The sequence below is a fragment of the Eleutherodactylus coqui genome, chromosome 1, assembly GCF_035609145.1.
Source record: "Eleutherodactylus coqui strain aEleCoq1 chromosome 1, aEleCoq1.hap1, whole genome shotgun sequence".
In the NCBI taxonomy this organism is placed as follows: domain Eukaryota; kingdom Metazoa; phylum Chordata; class Amphibia; order Anura; family Eleutherodactylidae; genus Eleutherodactylus; species Eleutherodactylus coqui.
In genome coordinates this window covers 208,620,852-208,635,690 of record NC_089837.1, presented here as the reverse complement: position 1 = coordinate 208,635,690, position 14,839 = coordinate 208,620,852, and the positions used below count along the sequence as shown (strand labels likewise).

The 14,839-nt window shown below is 43.7% G+C and overlaps 2 protein-coding genes across 3 annotated transcripts in view; one reads left to right on the top strand and one right to left on the bottom strand.

Annotated features, from left to right (window-relative positions):
- The window catches only part of PHACTR2 (phosphatase and actin regulator 2), a 210,492-nt gene extending 209,452 nt beyond the window's left edge, over positions 1-1,040 (bottom strand). For both annotated transcript variants that reach the window (XM_066605467.1, XM_066605470.1), the window contains exon 1: positions 845-1,040. In XM_066605467.1, coding sequence (XP_066461564.1) covers positions 845-1,010 — 166 coding nt within the window. In that variant the 5' untranslated portion in view covers positions 1,011-1,040. The remainder of the gene's footprint in view (positions 1-844) is intronic.
- The window catches only part of ADAT2 (adenosine deaminase tRNA specific 2), a 628,714-nt gene that overhangs the window by 527,990 nt on the left and 85,885 nt on the right, over positions 1-14,839 (top strand). The gene's annotated exons all lie outside the window — the stretch shown is intronic.

Below are 14,839 nucleotides of genomic sequence, written 5' to 3'. Positions count from 1 at the left end.
CCCTGAAAATGCGTTGGGGATACTTGAAGACTGGAGTTGTGAAGGCTGCTTTCAGATGAGCGTATTTTTGCTCCATATTAGGTCTGCGTCCATAATACATAGCTTATAAAAATCTATAGGGCTTATCAGATGGCCGCATTTTGTACAGCCATTTTTTTAAAAACGCGTCGTGATCTATTTTTTTGCATATTTGCCTTTGTATTTGTATTCTGGATTTAATGTGTTTTGAAACATATCCGTAATACAGATCTGTATAACAGAAATGGGTTTTTATATGCTTGTTTGAAACCAGCCTAGATGGTTTTCGCCATAGCACAGAAAACAAATAGTGCAATTTGTAAAAATAATCTTACATTCTAATCAAGCATTGTATACTGTATGCAGGTACAGGTTTGTTAGTTACTCTCAAAGAGAAAAACTACAAGGGTTATTCATCAAGTTAATCAAAATCCAATGTTATATCAGAGAGGTACGGGCAACTGCTGTACCTCTCAAGTGAATGGGATTGGGCTGCTATACCAAGCACAGGTGCTGTGATATGTATTGTACAAGGCTATGTCTGGTATGTAGCGAAGTGGCTGTGGCGCTCACCTGAGTGCCTCAGCTACTTCAGACAGATAATGAGTGGGGGTCCCGAGTGTCAGACCCCAACTGATTTTAAATTGATGACCTATCCCTGGAAAACCCCTTTAAATATGATTTCAGGTTCTAGTGGCTCAGAAAAAAAGATATATGTTTAAAATCTTGTAACCTAAGACCTTTATAACGTAAGAGATCATCGTACAAACTTTGCCGACACAAAGCAAACATTAACTGAAAAGAAGAACTAAACATATACGTTTACCTGACGCAGCAACTCTGAGCAATCTGACTTGAACAAACGACGCGGTGTCACTTTTGGATCTAGCTCTGGTGAAGAGATCTTGGAACAAAGAGCCATGATGAAGAACTGGAGAAGACATTTCTGTTCTCAATTGTGGCTTAGGTAGTAGCTCTTCTACTTGTTTCATCCCTGATTTCCATGTTGCCCCTAGAGCACAGTTGGCATTTTCTCCTGATGGCAATTTGCATTCATCAGTAAAGGAAGGCTTTGTCATTAATTAAACTAATATATATATATAGATTACTTCAGTAAGTACAAGTCTGCTCAGTGAGTAAACATCAGTGTCTGAGTCCGCGTAGAAACAAAGTCTTGAAACTGCTGAGGTACAGGAAATAACCACATCCCACCCTGAACTTCTTTTCTTTGTGCTTCTTTGTGTATCAAGGTCAAGAATCACAAAGTGGAGCCAGAAATACTTGATGCATATACAGGACTGCAATTAATGGATATTGGTTGACATCACTAACAGAAATGATCTCTCTCTTTTTTAAGTAGACTCTCCTGTTGTGTAGGAGTGGCTGTTATGTACCACCAACTTTTTTTTGTCTGTAAAGCCTCTTTTACACGAGTGACAGTAATATAGCCGTGAGAAAATCTCAGCGATATTGCATCTGTGTTCTGTGCGATATCCCTGTGTTTTATCACGGTGATAGATCGCGATTTTGTGTCGCTATAAAGTCACATGACTTTATTGCGCTCTGTTGCCAGGATTTTTTTTTGGGGGGGGGGGGGGGGGGGGCTTGAAATATAAGCCTTAACCTCAAAATAAGCCCTAGCTGCATGAAAAAAAACAATACATCACCTAAGAGGCGTTGTCCGCTCTGCTGTGATTATTTGATCAAGCGTTGCAGTGATTGGTTGAGCCGCGGCACTCGAGAACCAATCAGAGGCAACGCTTCCTGAAGGCGGGGTTTTTGAAACCCCTGACCAGGAAGCGCTACCTGAATACTACAAACAAGTGCTGGAACTGCAGAGGGGACGTGCGGTGGATGGGACAGCGCCTGTTAGGTGATGTATTGTGTTTTCTTTTTGTTTTTCATGCAGCTAGGACTGATTTTAGGGACAAACAGTAGGATTTCCTACTGTAAATGTTGCATCACACCACACGAAAACCATGTTTTCGTGCGATGCGATACAACACAAAGGAAGGCTCCATTGGGAAACATGGGCTACAACACATCGCAAATTGCGGCTGTATAGAGCATGTTGCGATTTTGTATTGTCGCAATGTAGCAGCCTACAAAACATTGCTCATATGAAAGAACCCATTGGAAAGCACGGGCTTCAGATACATGTGATTTGTAGCGATGTCGCATCGTGAGAAAATCGCATGATCTTGTCTCCCATGTAAAGCCAGCCGAAAGGATTTCTACTAAAAACAACTTTTATCACCACTGAGACCCTCACTAATCGTAAGAACAGGGGTCCTGCATCTCTCTCATCTCATCACAGCAAGCTCGCTGCACTTGCTGACATCAGACACTACATTCATTTCAGTGAGGCCCACAGGAAAAGTTGAGTTCAAGCGCTTTGTTATCTCTGGTACTCCCATTGAAAATGAATACAATGGCACGGTAAATGCTGAACCACTGCTGCATTCAATCTCCTACACACTTCGGTGGGGTGGAGTGAACCCACAGTGAGGATGAAGGATGACATGGGACCCCCATTCTTGGGATTAGTGGGGTCTGAGCAGTTGGGCCTGATCTTGTAAATAGGTGGTAAAAGCAGTTTTTGGTAAAACCCCTCTGAGGCTCAATTCACATCAGCATTATGTTTGCCATTTCTCTGAGAGTAGGTGAGCTGTCCACTGATCAGCAGCACAAAAACTGTGCCTCTGGGAGGAGGTGAGTTGTCCACTGATTAGCAGCTGGGAGGACCTTAGGCACTGACAAAGAGACTTCTGTTGTAAGTATCTACCCAAGCAAATGATTGTACATTTTTGATAAGTGGTCAAAGAGGGGAGTAGGGCAATCCATTTCAGCACCAGGCCTATTTTATGAAAAAAAATATATGCGTTTCAAGATTTGACTTCGGTCATGCTAGTCTATCAAGAGAAGTGATAGTGGTATTTTTAAATTCCCAGTCTCCTTTTGAACAGGAAAATTGGCAAATATATATTTGCAATACCATACATACTTTAAAAAATTCTGCAATATATATTGTCATAATTCTACATAACCAACCCCCTTGCCCTCTGTGGGGTAAGCATATACAATCAATATAATACTAAAGGAAGTATACAAGGTGGTTTTGGTGACTGTTTAAGCACATGGATAAATATCAGTAAGGCTACATTCACATAGGCAAACACAATATCTGGCTCTAAAAGCTGGCCTGATATCGCACTAGCCAAGGTGCATTTTCACGCCGATTTGAAACATTTTTCATTCAAAAATGCCTTACATTGCTTCTGTGGAATTGCAGTCCTTAGATGTGTGTTTAATGTGCGTCAGAGGACCGCAAGTGCTTTCCTTTAATTTCAATTGAAAACATCACATCTAGAGATGAGCGAACGTGCTCGGCCACGCCCCTTTTTCACCCGAATACCGCGATTTCCGAGTACTTCACTACTCGGGTGAAAAGTACTCGGGTGCGCCGGGGGGCGGGGAGAGGCGTGGCGGTGTGGGGGGTAGCAGCGGGGAACAGGGGGGAGCCCTCTCTCTCTCCCTCTCCCCCCCACTCCCCGCTGCAACCCCCCGCGCCGCCACGGCGACCCCCGAATTTTTTCGCCCGAGTACGGAAGTACTCGAAAATCGCGGTATTCGGGCGAAAAAGGGGCGTGGCCGAGCACGTTCGCTCATCTCTAATCACATCGCATTCACATGTACATCACACGGTATGCGAGTGCCATGCAATGTCTTTTAACCCCTTCAGTGGCACACCCCGAAATTTTCCGAGAGGAGCTCCACTGCCCATAGTGATATAGCCCGGAAATCTTCCGGGCTATGTTTCACTATTGGAGCTGCAGAGCACAATTCCACAAGCTGTGGCAGTGTGCTCTGCCTGCACAGACCCACAGAGAACCATACAGGATTAAAAAAAAAGAAGCAGGAAGATATTACCGATCTGCTGGCAACTTCCCGCTTCTTTTTTTAAACTCCTGCACTGCTTTGTTGGCTAGCCGATGGTCTCCGTGGCAGGGAGAGCTGGTGCTCGGCTGTCAGAGGATAGCCAGGCACCAGCTCTTACAGCAGAGAAAGGAGAAAACCTCCGATCTCTGTTTAACCCTCTACATGCCACAGTCTATGCGACTGCAGCATGTAAAGGGCTGACAGAGGGAGGGGGCTACCTCTGTCAGAGGATAGCCGGACACCAGCTCCTACAGCAGAAAATGGAGAAAACCTCCAATCTTTGCTGTTTAATCCTTTACATGCCAATGTCTATGCGACCACAGCATATAAAGGATTGTCACCATTGGACCCCCCACAATGTGATCATGGGGTCCTGATGGATCTCTGTGGCACCCGGAGGCTTGAATATAGCCTCCGGGTCTGCCAGCTGGCTATGATACTCAGACTCTGAGTGCCATAGCCTGTCCAATACCCTGCTATGCCTCACCATAGCAGAGTATTAGAATAATAATAATTTTAAAAAGTATTATGCAAGTCCCCTAAAGGGACAAAAGTTTTTAAAAAGTAAAAAAAAAGTTTAAAAAACGCCAAAACTCCACTTTTCTCCCTTTACTTTGTAAAAAATTAAAAACAAAATTACACATGGTATCCCTGCGTTCATAATGACCCAGAGAAGGAAGTTAGTAAATTATTTAAGCCCTTAATGATGCGGCCCCCTTTTTTTCCCCCTCCCCCCTGTTAAAAAATCATAACTCCTTTATTTACCGATCGACGTCGCTGTATGAGGGCTTGTTTTTTGCGAAACGAATTGTATTTTTCAATGGTGCTATTTAAAGTGCCATATAACGTACTGAAAAACTTTTAAAAACTTCTAAGTGGAGTAAAATGAAAAAAAAAATGACATTCCACAATCTTTCAGTGCGTTTTGTTTCTACAGCGCACAAACTGCAACAAAAATGACATGATAATGTTATTCTAAGGGTCAGTATGATTGGTACGATACCAAACTTATATAGTTTTTTTTTTTTGCTGTAGTATTTTTTTTCAAAGACATTACATTTTTAAAAATTATTTTCTGCTGCATCTTCTACGCGTGATAACTCTTTTTTTGCGGGATGTCCTGTAGTTTACGTTAGTACCAATTCGGAATACATACAAGTTTTTGATTGCTTTTTATTGTATTTTTTCTGGGAAACAGGGTGACTGAAAAAGTGCATTTCTGACGTCCTTTTTTTTTTCGGACTACTTTCACCATGCGGGGTAAATAATGAGCTACTTTTATAGATCTGACTTTTACGGACGCAGCGATATCAAATATGTATTTTTCTTTTACGATTTAGATTTTTTTGTTATAGATATGGCAAAAAGAGGGTGATTTAAATATTCATTACTTTTATTTTTACAATTAATAAAACTTTATTGATCTTATTTTTACTTTTTTTTTTTAAGCTCGTACAACTAGCGATGCTTTGATCGCCCCTGCAGTATGACGTAATGCTGTACATTTGCAGTTATTGCCCACGAGTGTCAGCTGTAATACCGCGATCTCTCTTCATACATAGCCCAACTCTGCAGGACATAAATGTACGTCCTGGAGCAGGAAGGAGTTAATCTGCAGGGTGCACAGCATTGGAAAAAAATTTAAAACGCGGCAAAAATAGCTAATCTCACCATACAAAAAATGGAATAGAAAGTGATCAAAATTCTGCACGGATCAACAAAGGGTACTACTAATACGTTCAACTCATCCCGCAAAATAAAAACCCTTACACAGCTCTGTTGATAAAAAAACTTAAAATGCTAGGGGTCTTTGAATGCAGCGATAAAAAAAAATAATTTTTTTTTTTTTTGAAACTGCGAAAAAGTAGGGAAAAAGTATAAAACTATTACAATTTAGTATTGGCATAATTGTACTGGCCTGTAGAATTACTTTAATATATTATTTATACTGCTCAGAGAATGCAGTAAAAAATAAAAGTAAAAAAACACGCCAGATTTATAGATTTTGTTAATCTTGCCCCTAGAAAAAATGGAATAAAAAACGATCAAAATTTTACATGTTCCTAAAAATTTGATAAATGAAGACTAGAGTTCATCCCGCAAAAAGCAAGACCTTCTAGAGCTCTGGAATGTAGTGACAGTAAGGGTGGCTTCACACAAGCGTGTTTTTGTGTGTGCATACGCACGCACAAAAGCACGCTTGTATTTGCAACATTGCATTCCCTATGATGCATGCACATGTCCGTGCTTTACAGGCGTGTGCCTGCAAAGATAGGACATGGGTGCACCATTTGGAATGCACGCATTATTTTCAATGGAGCCGCAGCTGCTGCCGGCGGCTCCATTGAAAACAATGCTCTGCCGGCACCCCTGCATTATTTTTCAGGGAAGGGCTTTAAATCAAGTAAAAGCAAAAAAAATAGATACCTTGCTTTAGCTGCCGGGTCACAGCTACGATTTCTCCTGCTGTCCCCTGCACTGTGGTGCTGATTTATCAGCAGCCGGGGATTTAAAATCCCCACCTGCTGAAAGAGCTGAATGTGATTGGCTGAGGTGCTCAGCCAATTACAAGCATCTCTCCATGAATGAATGACGGGTGAGTGCTGCCTGTGATTGGCTGAGCACCTCAGCCAATCACATTCAGCTCTTTCAGCAGGCGGGGATTTTAAGAAGACGCGGCTGTGCCCCAGCAGCTGAAGCAAGGTGAGTATCTATTTTTTTGCTTTTTAAACCACTTTTACTTGATTTTCAGGGAAGGGCTTATATTTAAAGCCCTTCCCTGAAATCAATTGCGGGCAGCAGAATCCTCTACCGCAGCTGACATGTGTGACAGCTGCGGTAGAGAATTGAAGAATTCCTCTGCTGCATCTGTCACAGATGTGGCAGATACAGCAGCAGAGAATTCTTTTAACTAGTGGGGATGAAGGAAACATCTGCCGCATGCGGCAGATGTGTCCCTCATCCCTGCGGGGGTCACGGCAGCGGCGGACAGGTAAATAAGTTTTTAGGTTTTTTTTTTACACTAAAATTTTTCTTTTTCAGGGAAGGGCTTATATGTAAAGCCCTTCCCTGAAAAAGAATGCAGGGGTGCCGGCAGAGCATTGTTTTCCATGGAGCCGCCGGCAGCAGCTGCAGCTCCGTTGACAACAAGCACGCAGCTGTGTTCACGCATGTTTTTGCTCGTACCTAGGTGCGCACGTATGTACGCACCTAGGTACGCATGAAAACACGCTTGTGTGAACCCACCCTAAAGCAAGCTTTTAAGAAAAAAAAAAGGTTTAAATGTACAAAAATAGCAAAACATTAAAAAACTGTATAAACTTGGTATCGCCGGAATCGTGTGACTCAGAGAATAATATCACATTATTTATCCTGTACGCCGGAAAAATGAGATTGAAAAAACAAATGGCAGAATTTCTTTTTTCCCCCCAATCTCCCTATAAGTTTGTTTACAAAAGTTATGCAGTACATTATATATTCCCAAAAATGATGCCTTTAAAAAATACAACACAAAAAACAAGCCCTCATATGGCCGTGTCAATGGAAAAATGAAAACGTTATGGCTCTTGAAACGCGACTGGAAAATTAGTTGAAATTAAAAAAACTGCCCTGGTGGGTCTGACAGGGTGGTAAGAAACCCCCCACTGAAGGAGCTAAGATCCCATTAAAAACAATAGGTGAGGTATTACTAGGGAACGCCAAAAGATAGACCATGCTGCGATCTTTATCACAAAAAATTGTTCATGTGAATAAGAACATTCAAAAGAATGGAGTCCATGTTCGTGCGAGTTTTGTGCGTCTCTTCACGCACCAAACTCACGCGAGATTCTCACCCGTGTGAATGTAGCCTTACACACTATGTTATTAATTCTTTTTTAGCGTTATGCGCTAAGCTTATGGCCTGAAAGTAGGTGACCAGCTGAGTCCGGGGATGTGTTAAACCTACCTGAAAGCCACTGCTCAATGCATCGAGAGAAGCTGCTAAATAGTCTGCCCTTCATAAAATTAGAACAGGCGGAATGCCGCTCAAGAAACTGACATCCTGCAATGGAAGGCCAAACTATTTCCTGGAAAAAAATAAACATGATACCTTGGCCAAGCTTACAACTTGCGGGAAGGGTCCTCATTGTCTTGTGAGTCCCTACACTAACATACCCAACAGATCACTGAAAAGGGGACTGACATGGGACCTCCATCAACTGGTATATTTACCATCACTTATGCCAGAAACCAGTGCTAAAATACCCTGGAAATCTATGCCTGCTCATAACAGTGGTAGATTTCAGTTACTGGCACAAGGACAACACAAGATGCATCAAATTTATTGAGAGGCATGCACACTTCTCTCCGACAAGCTGGGGTATGAAATGCCAGTCTTAATGAATCTGCCTTTTGTGTACTCATTTAGTTACATATTTTATGCTGAAATGCGATGTCTGTCTTTTAAACCATTTAGCCCCTACCTGACATGCGCCATACATATAAGGTACATCAGTAGTCAAAGTTGGGAGAGGGCTCGGGAGCCCACAACAGCCAGGAGCAGAGATAACTCTGATACCAGCCGTTAACTCAGTACTGAAAGCAGAATTTAAATGGCCCAACAGAGCGCAGAGTCTACCTCTGTATCCTGAACACCCCTCCTCACGACGACATCATAGGGTGCCATTCAGTTACTATGCTACAGCCTGGGGAAGGCTCCAATGCCTGTCATGGATTTTTCCTATTAAGCCCTGTGTGTGGCAGGATGCCTCTAACACAGGGGTGTCAAACGCATTTTCACCGAGGGCCACATCAGCCTTATGGTTGCCTTCAAAGGGCCGATTCTAATTGTAAGACAGTAAAAGTGAACCCCACAGTGGCCCGATTGGTAATAAGGTCCCCCATAGTGACCAATGACGCGCACCATTCTGCGCATTACACACGCGCTCCATTCTGCGCATTACACACGCGCTCCATTCTGCGCATTACACACGCGCTCCATTCTGCGCATTACACACGCGCTCCATTCTGCGCATTATTACACGCGCTCCATTCTGCGCATTACACACGCACTCCATTCTGCGCATTACACACGCACTCCATTCTGCGCATTACACACGCACTCCATTCTGCGCATTACACACGCACTCCATTCTGCGCATTACACACGCACTCCATTCTGCGCATTACACACGCACTCCATTCTGCGCATACACACGCACTCCATTCTGCGCATACACACGCACAGACACACACCATTCTGCGCATACACACATACATACACATACACACACAGGCAGACACACACATATACACACAAGGATCTCACCCTGCAGCTGCTCCTCCTCAGCGTTGCTCTCGTCCCTCCAGAGATCATGCTCTCTGCAGTCTTCTTCCCTCCTCCGCGGCCGTTGTCAGTCTGCTATCGGCACTCCTCTATTACTGTCTGCACTAGACAGTACAAGCCGAGAGAAGATCACATACAGACAGCAGCACGGAGGAGTGAGGGAACTTACTGCACAGCCGGCGGGCCACAGAAAATGAGGCAGCGGGCCGGATTCGGCCCGCGGGCCTTGTGTTTGACACCTGTGCTCTAACAGTATGATACACTGCCATATTGAAGTATTGCAGCTTTTTATACATGCTTTTAGACAATTGCTAGTTTAAGTCCCCTATGGGAACTAAAGAAGAAAAGGTAAAAATAAAGTTAACTTTTTTAAATTATTTGTAAATGTCTAAAATATTAAGTTTAAAAAACACTTATCACATTCATCACACCAAAAAAATTGGTTTTGCAATCACTGTAAAATTTAGAATTTGTTAAAGATCACAGTATTTAACCTACATGGTGAATACTGTCAGAACAAAATACACAACGTCAGATTAGTACATTTTGGTCACCTTATCTCCAAGAAAAATTTGAATAAAAAGTGATCAAAAAGTCATATATGTTACGTGTGCTGCTGGGATCTGTAGTTCTAGGCTTCCTAGCAGCACAGCTACAGGTGGTTGAGGGTTAATTGAGCTGGCTGGGTGTGGTACTTCCTGCTAGCCGATCCCCTGGGTCTGTGCTCACATATAAATCCAGCTCCTGGTCAGTCTGTCTCTGGTGTTCAGGGTAAGCAGTCATGAATCCTTGTCTGGTGCAAGTTTGCTGTGTGTCTTGCTGGTTCATGTCCGTTTGTACGTTTAAATTCTGTCAGTTTTGTGTTAGCTTGCTGTGTGACTTGCGATCTATGTCCTGTCCTGTTGCAGCATTCTGTGTGAACTCTGTCTGGTTCTGATGGACTCCTAGTTAGTGTAGGGACTAGCAGTATAACCAGGAGCCGTGAAGTGGCCTGCTAGCTTCCACGTCTTGTACAAAATGTCAACTAATACCTGGTATTTATATTCAGCTTATCTGTTATTAGTGGTTGCGTTTTGTATGCTGTTGTACAGTCCCTGTCATGTGGCATGCGTATGTCTCCTGTTCTGGTGCGTGGCTCCTAGGATCAGCTAGGGCCGAGATCCGAAGACCGCTGGGCTGCCCTTATTGGGGCAATGTCCCCGCTTAGGTAGGGGCAGGTCATTTCTCCCAGTAGCACAGGGTCAGTTGCTTGAAAACCGTGTGACCCTGGTGAATACTGTGTGCAACCTGTGTGCGTACCCAGTCCTTCTTTGGTCATGATTGTAACAATATATATCTAAAAAATGGTACCAATAGTAACAACACCTTGCCATGCAAAAAAATGTGGCTTCATACTGGCCCATCAATGAGGAAATAAAGTTATGTGGGTCAAAAAAATGCCAACATAAAGCAATTAATTTTTTTTAAAAAAGGTATTTTATATAAATTTGGTAATGCTCTAATTGTACTGGCCGAAAGAATAAAGATATCATATTTACCGCAATATAAACATCAAAAAGACAAATGCAACGCCCCCAAAAAATAACTTCAAAAGGAGGGCATTATTCACTGTTTTTTGTAAACTTTTTTTTACTTGGTTCTTTTAATTTTTCTGACCCATTCGCTTCAATTGGAAAATGCTGCAGTACTCAGAACGGCCATTATGAGAAGTATAATGTTCTGAGTACGAACTAGAATGCAGGCAGATAAGGCCACAACGCTTGCATGAGAGCTTTGACCACTTCAAAATAGCTAATCAGTGGTCCAAAGAGCTGGACCCCCATCGATCAGATATTGATGGCCTATCCTGAAGACTGTCCATGAATATTTACAACCCAGATAACACTTCCCTTTTACAGCCTTTTTTTCTACAGATAATCTGCACTCTAGCTGTATAGATAGTTTAGTGGCCAATCCCTAGAGTAAGATTTGTCAGTGAGCTATACATTTCTTAGTAACTCAAGGCTATATTTGGCAAAGAAATTTGGCGACACTGAGTTTGGCAGAACTTATCTACTGGATGTACTGTATAAACAGCTTTACGGCTTTGTTTTAACCGAGGATGGCACTTGTCTATCCAGTGTAAAAGATGTACATAAACGGAAACTACATGAGATGGAATAAAAAGAGGTCGCTGCCCTACATACTGACCTCTATGGTGCCATCCAGATTCATTCTGGTTTCCATCCGCAGTCAGGCCTCTGCATTGAAAAAGGAGAATAGGGACGAAACCAGCGCTGTATATATATATGTATATTCCATGTACAATTCTCTATGTATATTCACTGGGTTTTTCACATGCGCAAAAAAATGCAAGAAGGTCCCATAGATTTATTTTGCCTTCATGCATAAATACGCAAGTATCATGTGTATTCACTGCATATTTGCATGATCCCATTGATTTTAATGTGCAATTTTAGTCTTTACTACGGACCAAAATAGAAAATACAGTGGTGCCTTCACATACAAGTTTAATCCGTTCTGAGACGGAGCTCTTAAGCCAAAAAACTTGTATGTCAAAGCACTTTTTCCCATTGAAATGCATTGAAACACCATTAATGCGTTCCAATGGGGAAACTTACTACAAGTAAAAAAAAAATCAATACTCACCTACCGCCGGTGTTCTGCGATGATCTGCGGCAGGCTGTCGCATCTTCCTCCACACCAACACAGCATTGCTTTCTGGATTCAGGGCTTGAATGCCCCGTCTCCAGCAAGCTAATGCTCTGATTGGTTAACTCAGCGCCACATCAGCCAATGAAAAACGGCACTGCATTAACCAATCACAGCCATTCAATGATGTCGGCAATAGGTGAGTATAGACCCCCCCTGAGCCTCAGCTTGCAAGTTTTTTGACTCGCAAGCAGGCACGTACCCCGAGTTTTTGCTCGTAAATCAGAGCAAAAATTTTGGAAGAGCCTGCTTGCAAGTCAAAAAACTCGCAAGCTGAGGCGCTCGCATCCCGAGGTAGCACTGTACTGCCATTTTTTTTCTTGCTTTTTACACGCATAGAATAAAAGCGTAAAAAACGTGTGTCTGAATATTACAATACTAGTCAATGGGGGTTAAGCTCTCCCTGCTGTAAAAAAATATGCTTGTAATACGGAACGGAAATACTCCCGTGCTTATAAATGGCCCTTTGGAGGCAACCGTAATGCTGATGTGGCCTTCGGTGAAGAGGAGTTTGACACCCCTGTTCTGGAAAATATGCACTATGACCTCCGTTGGCCGCACATTTCCTCGGCAGTAACATGATAATCCCACTTTATGGCATCCATAGACTCTAGTATGGGCACTTATTATTAACAATGCCAACCTTAAAGGTTGTTAAATGAAACAAGTTGCCTTAGTTTACAGCAGCATCTATTGTCTGGTCAGGAAGCTCATAGTCATCTAGTTTTGGTGACTGACACTCTATGTATAAAGTCAGCTTTTTTGGTCATTTTCCCAGCATTCATTGTAATTAGAGATGAGCGAGCGTACTCGTTTAGGGCGTTTTTGCACTCGAGCACTGCTTTTTCCGAGTAACTGACTACTCGAACGAAAAGATTCAGGGGGCGCCGGGGGGCGGCGTGGTGGAGCGGGGGTAGCAGTGGGGAACAGGGGGGAGCTCTCTCTCCCCCCCCCCCCCACTCCCCTCTTCCACCCCCACCCCACCCCCCGCTCACCCCTGGCGCCCCCGAGTCTTTTCGCCTGAGTAGTTGGTTACTCGGAAAAAGCGATGCTCGAGTGCAAAAACGCCCTAAACGAGTATGCTCGCTCATCTCTACTTGTAATACTAAAAACATGGCCTCTACCAGCAGCAAACGTGGGTGTAATTTCACCACTCAGGAACGGCCTATCAGGCCATCAGTCTAGTCTGCCAGCTTGGATTTTGCCAGTTGAACTTAAATTAGCAAATCTGATTCGCCAAAATCAGGAAATCAATTTAAACCTCGATTTGAACCACAATTATGGACAAAACTGTACTGGTGCAACTTTTTTTTTACTTGATATTAGATCAACTCTTGTTGATCTCAGATCAAAACGTTGGTGCAAAAAGCCCTAAAGTGACAGACTGCTTCAAATCAGTGTGTCCGTTCTCCTGCCTCCTGCAGCCGGGCAGCTTAGGAGAACTGACAGGTTACTGTTAGTTATCTTTAATCTTCATTTTGTATGACTTTTGGTTGACATTTTGTGCCTGTGGAACCATCTACCACAGAGCTGTATCTTCAACATACAATAATATTTTGAACATACAACTGGCATCCTGGAACCAATGAATATACTGTAGTATATTGAGGGACCACTATTACTTAGGGAAACTATACTACTACTGTTTTTGGGGCCTATCTGACACTGTTAGGCTGGCCCCACATCTACGTGGGAATCTCCTGTGCGAGGTTCTTGCTGCAGATCCAGTTCAAAATACTAAAAGAGCCAGTGCGCGCAATGCTTTTCTTCTGTCTAAAAAGCCGAGCAGTTGAGCGAAACCCAAAAGCTCCCTAAATAAAGTCAATGGGGTCCATTCGGCACTGTTTGGTTCCATCCTGAGACGGAGCCATTCGGCCGCCCCAAATGGAGCATGAAAGCAGAACCCCTGCAGCAGATGTGAAACCACCCTTAGGCCTCCTGCACATGGGCGGATTTGCATTGTGAAATCCGGAGCGGAATTCCGCCTCTAGATTCTGCAGCAAATCCAGCCCATAGCATGCTATGAGAAAACATGATTTCCTGTCCACTATTGCGATTTTCAGTTTGCCGGGGAGAAATCGCAGCGTGCTGTGATTTTCTGTGAGCTATGCATGGCCAGCTTCCATTGAAGTCAGTGGAGGCCGTCTGTCCCACGGCCATTCTGCAATCATCATTGCAGAATGGTCGCAGGAGCCGTGTCATCACTATAGCGACGGTGTGGCGTCCTCTGTACTGCGCATGTGCCAGCCGACGCTCCGGCCAGCACATTAGCAGCAGAGGAGAAGACGGCGGAGAGTAAGCTGGAGTCACCGGCCGGGCACCGGGTCGAGCTCCGCGGCAGGAATCATGCATGCTGGGTCTAACCCGCCCGGGTGCAGGCGGCTTTATGTGGGCTAGGTATGGTGTGCCATTATTATTTGAAGACTGACACTGCAAGGATATGTTCACACCTTGCAGAATTTCCACTGTGAAAAATCTGTTGCCAATTTGAGTGTGGATCAGCGCCAAATCCTGCATGTGTTTGGCCTCTTTCATACGGGCGACAGCGATATCATAGCAGGAAAATCACAGCAATATCGCATCTGTGTTCTGTGCGATATCGCTGCATTTTCTCGTGGTAATATCACGACTTTGTAGCGCTCTTTTGTTGTGTTTTCCTACGCCGAAAATAAGCCATATGGCTTATTCAGACAACCGTATATCGGCCGCGTATTCACGCCGGCCGATATAAGGCGTCCATCTCTGCAGGGGGAGGAGGCTGGAAGAGCCGGGAGCAGTGCTCTGAGCTCCTGCCCCCTCTCCGGCCCTCTGCACTATTTGCAATGAGGTGAGGCGAGATGGGGC